General features: G+C 37.2%; 1 protein-coding gene across 3 annotated transcripts in view; it reads right to left on the bottom strand.

Annotated features, from left to right (window-relative positions):
* Positions 1 to 7,178: 7,178 nt before the first annotated feature.
* The window catches only part of SDAD1 (SDA1 domain containing 1), a 28,431-nt gene continuing 22,441 nt past the window's right edge, over positions 7,179 to 13,168 (bottom strand). For 2 of the 3 annotated variants that reach the window (XM_046656966.1, XM_046656968.1), the window contains exons 17-22: positions 12,576 to 12,705; positions 11,023 to 11,117; positions 10,699 to 10,889; positions 10,508 to 10,592; positions 9,511 to 9,672; positions 7,179 to 8,037 (exon numbers count right to left, since the gene is read on the bottom strand). In XM_046656966.1, the coding sequence (XP_046512922.1) occupies positions 7,990 to 8,037; positions 9,511 to 9,672; positions 10,508 to 10,592; positions 10,699 to 10,889; positions 11,023 to 11,117; positions 12,576 to 12,705 (711 nt within the window). In that variant the 3' untranslated portion in view covers positions 7,179 to 7,989. The remainder of the gene's footprint in view (positions 8,038 to 9,510; positions 9,673 to 10,507; positions 10,593 to 10,698; positions 10,890 to 11,022; positions 11,118 to 12,575; positions 12,706 to 13,168) is intronic. The other variant, XM_046656967.1, reaches the window with a different exon arrangement.

Genomic DNA, 13,168 nt, shown 5'->3' with positions numbered 1-13,168 from the left:
TGGCCCGGTGGCGCAGCAGTTAAGTTCCACTTCAGTGGCCTGGGGTTCGCCAGTTCAAATCCCGGGTGCAGACATGGCAATGCTTGGCAGGCCATGCTGTGGTAGGCATCCCACATATAAAGTAGAGGAAGATGGACACAGATGTTAGTTCAGGGCCAGTCTTCCTCAGCAAAAAGGAGGATTGGCAGATGTTAGATCAGGGCTAGTCTTCCTCCAAAAAAAAAGTCTATTTAAAAGGAAAAGGATGCAGGACTGGTTTTGAAAATTCCCAGGTCCAAGGTATAAATGGGAACTTAGTTTATAACAGAGATAGCATTGCCTATCTGAAGATATTTGCAATATAGTTGACCATAGATATATATATATATATCTCCAGAATATATAAAGACCCCCCACAAATCAATAAGAAAAAAGAAAAACAAATGGCTGTAGAGGAAAACTACATGGCAAAAGTCCATGTGAAACAATTTCAACCTCACTAGTAATCACTGAATTCCAAATTAAGACAATATCATTTATAAGTGACAGACTGTGTAAATTTTTAGAGTCTAATAACACCAACTATTGACATGGATGTGCTAAAATAGGAACTCCTATGAGTTACTGTTAGGAATGTGCAATTCAGCACTGCTTAGTAAAGTTGAAGAATCATGGCCCTACAACCCAGCAATTCCATTTCTAGGTTTCTATTTAAACTTTGGATAAAGAAAAAACTCTTAAGACATATGCCCAAGGAGACACGTACAAAGATGTTCACTGGGGAAAATTTTTTACATAGCAAAAAAGTGGAAACTAAGTGCTCTTTGGTAGGGTAATGATAAATTGTGGATTTATGAATAAACAATGGGAAACTATACAACACTTAAAATGAAAGAATCTCCTTTTATCAAAAATCTAATGTTGTTACATAGTCTCCAAAGAATATACACAATGATACCATATGTGTAAAAATTTAAAAGATAATAAATAATACTGTCTACTATATACACACACATCAACATATACATGCACAAACATAGTAAAAGAAAAAATGACTAAAGGAGTGATAGGTATTAATTTCAAGATAATCATTATCCCAAGAAGGGAGGAAAAATGGCTAAGTGGGGCTTTACACTCTTAATGTTCTATTTCTTTAAAATAAAAAAAAATGGCAAAAATTAACATTGAATAAATCTGGGAGATTGGTATCTGTTTTGTTATTTTCTATATTTTCCTGTATGTTTGAAAATATCACAGAATGGTAAAATCTTTATAAAATTTTTTGAAAGAGGAAGATTCAAGTATCCTTAAAACAAGAAGTTGTGAAATATAATTTATTGGTTTACTTTCCATGTAATTCCTTTAAACTTCCCCTTTTGTAACATTTTGCAGAATTAGGTTCCCATTTTGTCCTTAATTTTCCTTTAACCCTTGGTCAAATTCCCTTTTAAAGCACTCCTGGATCTGATGTTAACTTAGATATTAGGAATAGCAGGTACACCAAAATTGGATCTTGCTAAGAATGGAACTAGAGGTTTTATTAGAATTTTTTAAAAGATGTTTAGTATAAACGTTTTATAGCAACGTTACAAAATATTTTCTGATGATTAATTTTATGTGTCAACTTGACTGGGCTAAGGGATGCCCAGATAGCTAGCCGGTAAAACATTATTTCCGAGTGTGTCTGTGAGGATGTTTCCAGAATAGCATTTGAATTGGTAGACTGAGCAAAGAAGATCACTCTCACCAGTGTGGATGGGCATCATCCAATCCCTTGAGGGCCTGAAGAGAAAAAAAGGCAGAGGAAGGGCAAATTTGCTCTTTTTGCTTAAGCTGGGACATCCATCTTCTGTCCTGGGACGTTGGCACTCCTGTTCTCAGGCCTTCAGACTTGGAGTGAATCATACCGCTGGCTCTCCTGGGTCTCCAGCTTGCAGAAAGTAGATCATGAGAGATCTTCAGCCTCCATAATCTTGTAAACCAATTCCTATATAAATCTTCTCATATATACATAGGATATATTATATATATATATATATATATATAATATCTCTCTTTCCAATTGGTTCTATTTCTCTGAAGAACTCTAATACATGCTTAATATATACAGAAAAAGAAAACCCAGTCAGCTATATTCCCACCACACAAACCCAGGAACTATTTTCATATGCATATTATATTTATAAAATTTTAAGTCGGAGTATTATTTTATGCATCTTAAAGAAAAACTCGCTGATATTTAAACTACTTTAGTTTGCTTTCTTACTAGAATTTAAAAATGTGTATGTATTGAAAGAGCTCTCAAGTTTTTTTGTCACAGATATTTAAAAATCACTTACCTACTCTTGTACATGTTTTAAAAAGTGAAACCAATTGGTTAAGGTGCTGCATAAGCTTCTTTGCATTCAAAATTAGACTCTTCTGAACCACCGTTTGATGTGGCATCATAGATGCCCATGTTTTTCCACACGTCACTCTGTGTGCCATTAAGAACCTGGGTGATGCAGCATTTCTTGAGTTCTCCACTCATAAAGGAGGCTTCCAAGGCGTCGGTAATGTTGTTTCTTTGTTTGGATGCTGATAACAGGGATGCATTGAGCTTAAGTACACTTAACAGTACTTGAACTTTTCTTTATGTATATATTACACATCAATAAAAAGTTGAAAAATTTAGAAAAATGTTCCACTATTTTTTTTCTGGAATTTTCTTACAAGCTACTGACACTCCTGCAAGTTTTGATACTCGTCCTTGCTTGGTCTTAGCAGACATCAACTTAAGATTTTTAGACTATGAATGTGAAGTCAATGACAATTATGTCAAGACTGTCATTTGGCTGCAAAAATTTTAAGACAAATCCCAATTTCATCAATTAAAAATGTGAAAAATGTCTTAAAATCATTTTATACTTTGCTTTTGAAAATAATAGCATAACATTTTTTCACATTACTACAGTGTTTATACCTTATCTTTGATAACTTTTTATCATATTGATTGTTTAATAGTTGAATATTCCATCTAGTAACTATATACCAAGTTGTTTATTTCCAAATTTTAGATATTTTCTTGCACCTATTTTTGCCACTATAAATTATGTTGCAATGAACATTTCCCTACAGATAGCTTGTAGCAGACATTGCCAGTTGCCTATTCAAAATCCATTTCCCTCTCTTCCTTGCTAACAGAAGCCCAGTTCTGTTGGGGTGGTTATGGTCCATCTAAAGTGAGAGGTCAACAATCCTATTTTCTGCTTTCTTGGCTTCCCCTTTTGGTAGTGTGGTCATGTAACTCAGTTCTGGCTGACACCTAAGGGAAGGCTGTCACACGGATCCTGCGAAAGCTTTTTGCTTTCCTAGTAAATGGGATTGAAGTGGCAATGCCCCTTCTTGTTGCCTTAAACACAGAAGAAATGTCTATAAAGGTAAGGTATTATCATTATCTCCATTTTACAGACGAGGAGACCGCAGCACAGAAATGTTGTGTAACTTGCATGTGGTCATACAGTTGTGTCAGAGTCAGCATTTGAATCCAGATCCTGGCTTCAGTCCACTAAGAATGACAAAGCAGAAAAGAAGCCCAAGATCTTTATGGCATCACTGAGCAGCTGAACTCAGGCCAGCAACTTGTCTTCCTCCAGACTTATGTGAGACTCCAGTTTGGTTAGACTATTTTTAGATGCACATTCTGTTACTTGTAGCAGAACAGTCCCAAACAGACCTCTTGTCAGATTTTGGATCATTTTCTTTGACTAGACTCTCACAAGTGGGTTTGAGTCAAAGGTATGACTATTTTTTAGGCTCTTGGTACACACTACAAATTATTTTCCCTAAGAATTATACCAACAGCACTTTTGCTAACATTGGGTATTGCTGGCTAGAGTCAGAAGGTCTCAAAACTAAAGATGACTCCAGCACCTCATCAGCAACTAGTGGAAGAGAGTAATGAAGAAGGCAAGACTACAACTCCTCTGGAGAATTTTCAAATCAATCCTTGCCTTGGTTTAAGGTGCAATTTAAAACAAAATTCACAACAGAGTCTTAAGTCTAAAGCTACCTTTATTCCCCAGCCTCAAATAGTTATTCTGTCTCTTATACAATGACATAAGTAAAAACACGTACACTCTAAAAGATTCAGAAAGTAAAGTAAAAAGAAAAAAAAACTCACACATGAACCCAACTCCAAAGAACCACATTTAATATTCGGTATATTTCCTCTCAGGCTTTTATTATTCCCCATTTTCTTATATGTATAATTGGATCCTACTATAAACACTTTTGTATTTTGTTCTTCTCATTTATAATAAGCATTTCCTATTGTAAACATTTTAACAGCTGCATAATATTCCATCATGTGAATAAATCATAGTTTAACCATTTCCATACTGAGATCAGATTGACAAAACAACGAAAGCAGAATTTACAGAAGGAAATAAGATTACCACATTAGGAGTGCCCTCTACAAATACATGGTATTTAAATAGTACAGAATTAGCTGTGCTCTCTGTTTTTGCTTGCATTTTTAAACAAGTACAGATCAAAGACTGTACTAGGAAAGAAAAGAGAAAAAAGAGAAAATTTTCCACATCAGTGTCTTACTTTCCTATTCATATTCAAGATCTTTTAAAAATCTCATATGATACATTCCAAAGCAACAGTTAATTTTTAGTTTTGTTTTTATACAATGAAAGGATGTCACTTGCTACAACTGTTTTATCGCTTGGTAGAATGCAGTTTAAAAATGTGTATCTAAAATAGTTTGAAGAACAGAATATTCTGATTCCTTAAACATTCTGGTTAATACAGAGTTGCCATGCAACACTCTATATAGATCATAAGTTTTCAAAGAATTAAAATATGAAGTAATGAAAACAAAATTTATATCAACCCTAACATTAAAAAAATTATGCCAACTTTTAAACCCTAACTTTCTTTTATGATTCAGATATATTTCCTACTGCTGCCCTATTCATCGTAAGCATCAGTTTGTTGGCAAAGAGACATTTCACCCTCCTGCCAGCTGAACTGCCCCTTCTTCAGGGTGCCCCGAGCCCTATGCTGTGCCTTTTTTGATAGCTCTATAAGTGGCCTTGTATATTATAGTCATTTTGTAAGTCTATTCCCTTCATTGGATTTAAAAGTTTCTATACGGCACGAACATTGTGTTTGCAACCCACACAGCACCCAGCAGAGTGCTTTGCACACAGTGAGCATTCAATATACATTTTCGTATTTCAAACTAGTTCCCCCCAAAATGGATGGGAGGTAAAACAAATATTTGTAGCAACTGTAACTGTTATTTCAAGTAAATTAAGCAAAAGATAAAATAAAAACTGATATCTAATCTTTGATTTACTGAATGCTTGCTTCATAGCAAATACCACGCTTAGTGCCTATAAACACTAGCTCTCAAAATTCTCAAAACAATCAGTGAGGTAGGTGGTATTATATTTTCAGAGAGAAAATGGACAGAGATTAACTTATGTATACAAACATTTGCTGAGCATCCACACACCAGGCATTGAACAAGCACTGGGGATACAGCAGAGAACACACTCTGCCTTTTATGGAGCTTATTTTCTAGTGGAACTTGCTAAGATTACATACAGTCACACGTTGCTTAACAATGGGGATACATTCTGAGAAATGTGTCGTTAGGCAATTTTGTCATCGTGCAAACATTAGAGTGCACTCACACAAATCTAGATGGTATAGCCTACTACACACCTAGGCTATATGGTACTAATCTTAGGGGATCACTAAGATCATACATGCAGCCTGTCACTGACCAAAATGTCATAATGTGGTGCATGACTGTACATAATATATCAGCATTGTAGATTAACATATCATTTTATATATATTATGATCTTGGACAATATGAGTTCTTCCCTGAAATGGATTCATTCTCAATGTTGACAAAAATTTGAAACTGAAAAGCTAAAGCTTAGACTCTGATGACTTCTTAAAAGGTAAAAGTTACCCTGAAAGGTCATTCTGCGTTTACTGGCAGCATCCGACCTTGTGAGGATCTGATCTTCAAATTTATAGTAAAACAGGAAATGTTCTCAAGAGAAGATTTATGAAATAATAAAAGGGGGCCGGCCCTGTGGCCGAGTGGTTAAGTTCGCGCGCTCGGCTGCTGTGGCCCAGGATTTCACTGGTTCGGATCCTGGGCGCAGACATGGCACCGCTTGTCAGGCCATGTTGAGGCGGCATCCCACGTGCCACAAGTAGAAGGACCAGCAACTAAGATATACAACTATGTACAGGGGAGATTTGGGGAGATAAAGCAGAAAAAAAAAAAGATTGGCAACAGTTGTTAGCTTAGCTCAGGTGCCAGTCTTTAAAAAAAATAAAAATAATAAAAGGAATCAGAGATAAGATACCATGGGATTAAAGAAACAAAAGAGAGTTAAGACTGCACCTTTTTAAGCCAGATATTTTCTATCTTGCATATAAACCTCAGTTAAGAGCAGGGTGAAGCCACAGTAGAAGAACAGGAGTTAGAACACAGAATGTACTTTGGCCTCTCGGCAGCTAAGTGGGGTGGGAAAGTCCAGGGGAAGGCTGAAACATCCAGGCACCATCACAATATACTCAGCAAAACTGTGGACCATAGCTGCTATGCCATTTTGAATTTTACTTACTTCTCTCTGGAGCTAGACACATAAGGAGATACCCAGCTGAAAAATGCAGAAAGAAAAAAGCAGTTTTGGGTCTGAAATATTCAAATGCACATCGGACACTTCCTGTGAAACACTGAAGTTCCTGGGGTTGACTGAGAGCTCCCCTCACTAGAACAGTGCAATTTAATCATTAAACCTTAAGGTTTTCACAACTAATCCTCACTGACTGGGGGCATCTTAAAGAAAGTCATGAAGTTTCATTCAATAAAAACTGAAATTGAACTCGGAAAGTGAACAGAATACTGGAAAGGGAACAAGAAAAGTGGTTTTAGAAGCTGTTTTCTAATTCTGAGTGGGAAGAAAACTGCTTTTACTCTAATTTAAGTAAGATAGAGCAATTTTCTCATCTACCACAATGTTATCTAAGAAATCTGAGGCAAAAGCACGGAACTATTTCCAAATGCAATAACTTGCAAACAGAGAGACAGACCATGGCTCTCGTGTCCCCTGAAATCTACTCAAGCATGCCTAGGGAAGGGAGACCAACATGCACCATTCAACACACAAGAATACCTATTTGACATCAGAAACCCTTTATTGAGACCAGGCAAAGAGTGGGCTGAAAATATTTCAGGGAGAAGGAAGGCTGAGGAAACCAATCTGATTTCTTTTTCCTCTGAGTGGGCAGCGCAAATGATGGACCAAAGACACTCCAAGATTACTCTTTACACTAAGGCAATTTAAAAAGTGAGGTCTTAACCAAAAAGCCTGTACTTGCATTCAAAAAAATATTCAAATCTTTTGGATGGACTAAAAGACCTAAACTGTCTACCCAAAATCTGTACAGCAGGGACCTGTTTTCAGCAGGTAAGCCTATTTACAAGTAAGAACCTCTTACTCTTGTAACATTGTCCTATTTCATTTTTAGAGAATTGTAACTCCCATTCTCTGCAGAGTTAGTCTGTAAGGCCTCAGAGACCCCATAGAAATATGAACCTATTTCTATTGGAGAACTATTTACAGTGCACTATAAATACACATATACATACTCGCTCCCCTATCCCTCAAATAGGCTGTGAACACCTTGAGTGAGGGGTTATGGCTCATTCATTTTGGTATCTACAGTGACAATTAGTAGGCACTCCACAATTATTTTTTGCATAAATGCTAAATGCAAATGATTTTACAATACCACTACTGTTTACATTTCAAATGTTCCCACCACTACCCCAAATAAAAAACATCAAATTGCTACCAAGTCCATAGTATTTTTCACAAAATAGTGCTTCAGGAGTTTTTAATGTTAACAAACATTCTTGATTTGCTAATTTTCAAAATAATGACACAAATTTGGCTTTCTCTTTGGAATGGAAAACTTGTTTGGAGGTTACTTCATTCTTTTTCTCTTTTTTAAAAGTGCATCTCGTAGTGCCAGCTGGAAGATAAGAAAAAAGTATTTAAACATGGTAACTCTTGGGTACCCCATCACAGTAATTTGGTTATATGGAAGTATACCAAGATGGAATCACTAAGTCAATACATCATCCTGAAAAACTACAAATAGTGAAATACTCTATAACAGATCGAATCAGTATCCAGGTTGGGGCCTCCTCACTGCTAGGAAAACAGGCAAAGCTCTTGACCGCTGTTCCCACATCGTGGGACAAAAGCTCAAAACAGGAACAGATAGAGAATGCAGAGACTGGAGCAACATGTGTCTCCAGGGATGGTACTTCTCTGATGTACGCAGCTCTTAATATTTTAGAGTTCATCTAAAATTCTTAACAGTCTCATCCAAATTAAAGCCAACAGGAAAACAGATTTTTCTTCACAATCACCTTTTCCAAGATTACATATATTCCACCAAATATGGCATATATGGACCATTTAAAAATTTGTAAATGGCATCCAGCGTTTGTGCAGATTTAAGATAACTCTATATAATATACAATTTGGAAAACAGAAAAATGTCCCCTTAGTTGCAGATTTTCAAGTGGGTTTGTTTAATGCAGTAAATGAACTAAGAAAACTTTACAACAAGTAAATGCTAACACTTATCCTTTATCATGGCTCAAATATGAAGAAATTAACTCAGAAATCAAAACGCTGACAATTGTGGCTTAAGGCAAAAATAGTTATTCTAGTTAATAAGGACTAATTTGAAACTTGTTTAATTCAAAGTGAACCCATGAAAGCCTTTAAAAAAAAAAAAGTTTTACGGTGCTCAAAATAAACAATATTAAACAAAAGATTATAAAGAATAAACTCAAATTTAAAAAAAAGATAACCAAGGTCAATGTACACATCTTAAGTGTGTGATGGATACTATTCCAATAATTCCCAAGCACCACTCTTTGATTCCTAGAAACTCTGAAAGATCTCTAGCTTTTGAATTTTCACAAGATACGTGTTAATTTTTTTGCTTTGTTAAAGCATTTTTTGGGGTGGAAGTTGCCTGGCCCTACATCTAAATGTTCACACTTTCTGGATATTATGACTTTAAGTTATTGACTCCTTGCCTTTAGCTTATATCTCAGTCTTGGTACGTCTTTGCAGAGGCAGAACAGCTGGGATACTTAAGGTAGAAAAAAATTAACAAATTCATTTTAACCTAATTTGCATGGCTAAGGAGATATTTCTCAGAATCATCTGTGTCTGATTTTCTCACGTAAAATCAGTTTAATCACAGTACCTGCTCATGTTGTCGTATATTGATTAAATGAGTTACATGCCCTGACCACTTTCCACCTCTCCAATCTCTCTCATAATGCTCCCCATTAATCCTAAAACACACCTAATACAAGGTCTTTAGAAGGCACACCTCCATCTCAAATGTAAACAACTCTTAGAATGGTAACACTATTCTAGCCAGCCAAGCTTCAGCCAAGTTCAGCCAAGTTGAACTCACCTGCTTTTCTCGGAAGGAACGCTTATTTTTCGACCGGACATTATGGCTATACCGCATCATCATAAAATTCTTCTGTTTTTTCTTCTCTTTATTTGTGGAACTTGAAAATGGATTCATTTTGGTTTTCTTCCTCACAAATTCTTTTCGGTCTGTCTTTCCAGCCTATCACACAAATAGATTGGTATTTCTTCTTAAACAATGTACTTTAGGAGTTATCTACTCAACACACATCTCCTCTGTGCCAGGTGCTCCACTGGATGCAAAGGACACAAAGATGGATGGAACATAGTCCTTGCTCCCTAGCAACTCAGTCCAGCGAAGAAATAACCATGATGTATTGTAATGGGACAAGGGGAGTTCAGTGGAAGAAAAGGTCGTAATTCAGGCTGATGAGATCAGAGGAGGTTCCCAGAAAGGGGGAGTCATGAGCTGTTTTTTGTAGGATGAAAGCAGGGAAAAGGAGGGGAGGGGTAGAGCATTTCAGGAAGTAGGGACAGTATATGCAAAGGTGTGGAGGAGAAAGAACATGGGTTTTTAAACTTATCTAAACAGGTTTCAGTACAAATGGAATGCAGAGTGATGTTAAGCCAGTATGGGATGGTGCTTAAAACAAGTAAAGGAACAGGAAATGAAGTAGGAAATGTAGGCAGTTGGAAATGTGCAATCACAAACAGCTACAGCACTTGGCAGAGGCTTTCATCAACGACTGTAAGCATTTCTCTGCTTTCCTGATAGCTCTGATAAAGGTACTGAGCTTCCCTGAGACAGAACATGTACTAGTGCATCTTGTGTTGGATGGTGGTTACATGGCTATCTAGTTGTTAAAACTCATCTAACTGAACACCTAATATCTGTGCATGTTATTCTATGTTAATTATACCTTTATTTAAAACACCAAAATAAAATACTGCCGTTCTGTGGCTATCCAAGTTCTGGGTCCTATTTCATTTTGTTCACTTTCTCGTTAAAGAACTAGGGAACCATGTGCCTCACTCACCATTGCAGTTGCTAGTCTTGTCTCCTTGTCAGACTTTGGCTTTTTATGAAGGCGTTCAATGTCCCGAAGAGAAAGTAATTCGCCCCTGAAGTGAAGGAAAAAATATAGTATGAAACAAGGGTGGAACTCCTTCCCTACTACTTTCATTACCATGGCAGCTGACTGAAGACCTGATGGATGTGCCATTTTACCTGGGCTCCTCATCACTGTCTATTTCAATGTATTTCCTCTTTTGGGCTTTCCCAGGGGCAGCATCGAGTTCTTTCCTCATCTGGGCCATGCGGATTTTCTGGAAGTCTTCCTGAGTTAAAACTCGGCTAGTGCTGATGGCTGCAGCTTTGGCTTTCCGCTCCTCCATGGGCATGCTGTTCAGCTTCCTGGACTTGAAAGCACACAACAAAGGCTTAAATGGCTATGAGCTCAAGTGAGAGCTTAGTCCCCCAACAAGAGCCAGCAGAAATGAAGTCTTAATAAAAATCAGTCATGCACATGTAAAAGGAAATTTTAAGACTTACAATTTCTTGCTGTTCTTCATCGGAAGAGTGGTGCACATCAACCCACTCACCATCAGCATCTGACTCTTCACTGAGACTGGTACTTTCCCACCCTTCTGAGTGAAAAAGAGCACACCGTTTGTACTACCACTTTATGTTGAGTACTCATAGTAAGTTGAGGTAAATTAAGCAAAACGAAAGTTAGGTAATGAACCTCAAACAGATGCTCTACCAAGTAAGAATTGAGCAATAGTTACTGATGAGTAAGCCATATCACTTTAATTAATTAAAGGAATGGGGAATAAACACTGACCTAGTATCTAGCATGAGTCAAAACTTCACAATCACTTCCTCTAACCTTCACAACTTGACAGAAGAGGAACAGACTCTCAAAGCTAAGTAAACTGCCCCAAGCCACACTGCTAGAAATGCAGCTTACAATGAAATCATGAAAATCATGTCTGATTCTAGAGCCCATGTTCTTTCCACCAAACCAATTGTATCCATCAAAACTGCACTTCTACATTTATCTTGGCCACACAGCAAATATCTAACTAAGTATATTTATACATGTTTGAGAAACTGGCTAGAAACAAGTCATTTGGAGAACTGAGGTAGAAGATTCCGGATGTGAAAGAACCTTGTAGATACCTCAAAAAAGAGGTATTAGAGTTCCTAATGGAGCCACCGCAGTAAGCTTTCAAAATCAGATATGTGCAATCTTTCAGTGGTTACCCATATTCTATCTGACAGTGCCCCAGCTCTTTCTTATGGTATACACACAACCACCCGTGATAAGGTCCCAAGCCTACCTCTAGTCTCCTATCTTGCTATGCCTCACCCTGTATCCTACATTCAAATAGTTTCCTAAATCCTTCAGGACTCACAGTTTGCCTGGAAAGTCTCAACTTTTCTACCATTCCTCACTCATCATTCAAGACATAGCTCATTGCTCACCATCTCCTTGAAGCCTCTTTTGAACCTCTGAGGTGGACCTGACCTCTCCCCTGCCCTTATGCCCTACTCCAATCATAAAGCCTGTTAATGCTTTATTGGATGTTTATGAAAGGCCAGGGCAGGAACGATATCATTCATCTTTACTTTTACAGTGGTCAGCTCATAACTAATGCTTAAAAAACCTTTGTTGAAATAATGAATGAACAAATAGGAAGAGACAGGACCCTAGCAACCAATGCAATAAACACTAACCCTGGAAATCAACAAGCATTCTCCTTCAACAGGAGAATCTGGAGGACTGCTAAGGACTAATCCTCATCATTTTTTTCTAGGCAACAAACAAAAAATCATTATCTTTCCCAAGTGCCAACCAGGAAGCTTTGATAAGGGGCAGCCACTTTGAAGGACATGAAAAGGCATCTCCTACACTAGAATGTAAGTTCCCCAAGAGCAGAAACCATGTCTATTTGACCCCCAATGCTTGTAACAATTCTTGGCAAGTAGTTATTGCTCAGTAAATATCTGCTGAATGAACGTTCAAACGGCATAAAGATTTCAAGGTCAATACAGATATAGAAGTGACTTTTGTCCTGAATAATGGTGAAATAAAAACGAACCTTCATCATTTTCAGCATTCTCTTCTTCTTTTTCAACTTCCAGAATTTCTGCTCCTGGAATGTAATCTTTAGCATCTAATTCTCCATATTCTTGCACTCTTGCTTCTATGGAGGCCTCTGTAGGTTTACCCTAAGGGAAAGAACACTGTTTTTAATAAGGTGCTTGGATTGCAAAACATTATTCATGTGAAGGATTCTCTAGCATTATAAATTTAGAAGGGAAAATCACAAAAAATGGAAGTAATCAAATGACAAAAATAGTTCACTTATGTCTTGGGTCAAAATATATCCTCTAGCCAGGACTCTGCCCACTATTTTCGTGCTTTCTTCTGATCCAGATCAAGAAACTGGCAGTTATCACAGAGTAACTGCTGACTCTTAAGTCTCAAGATCACCATCTGTTACACACATGCAGCTTCCCTCCTAACTTGAAAGAGGTGGAATCTGGCTGGGGAACAGCCTGTTAAATACTGGCATCAGCTAAAGACTTGAAACAGCCTATTAGGTCTATAACACTCACACATCACCAAAGAGCATGAATCAACTACAAAATATTTAAGGCAACGGTATTCAATCAATTGTATTCTGAGCTT

This window comes from Equus quagga, chromosome 3 (genome assembly GCF_021613505.1).
Source record: "Equus quagga isolate Etosha38 chromosome 3, UCLA_HA_Equagga_1.0, whole genome shotgun sequence".
Taxonomy (NCBI): Eukaryota; Metazoa; Chordata; class Mammalia; order Perissodactyla; family Equidae; genus Equus; species Equus quagga.
The sequence above is the reverse complement of the archived record's forward strand: the minus strand, read 5'-3'. Positions and strand labels throughout refer to the sequence as shown.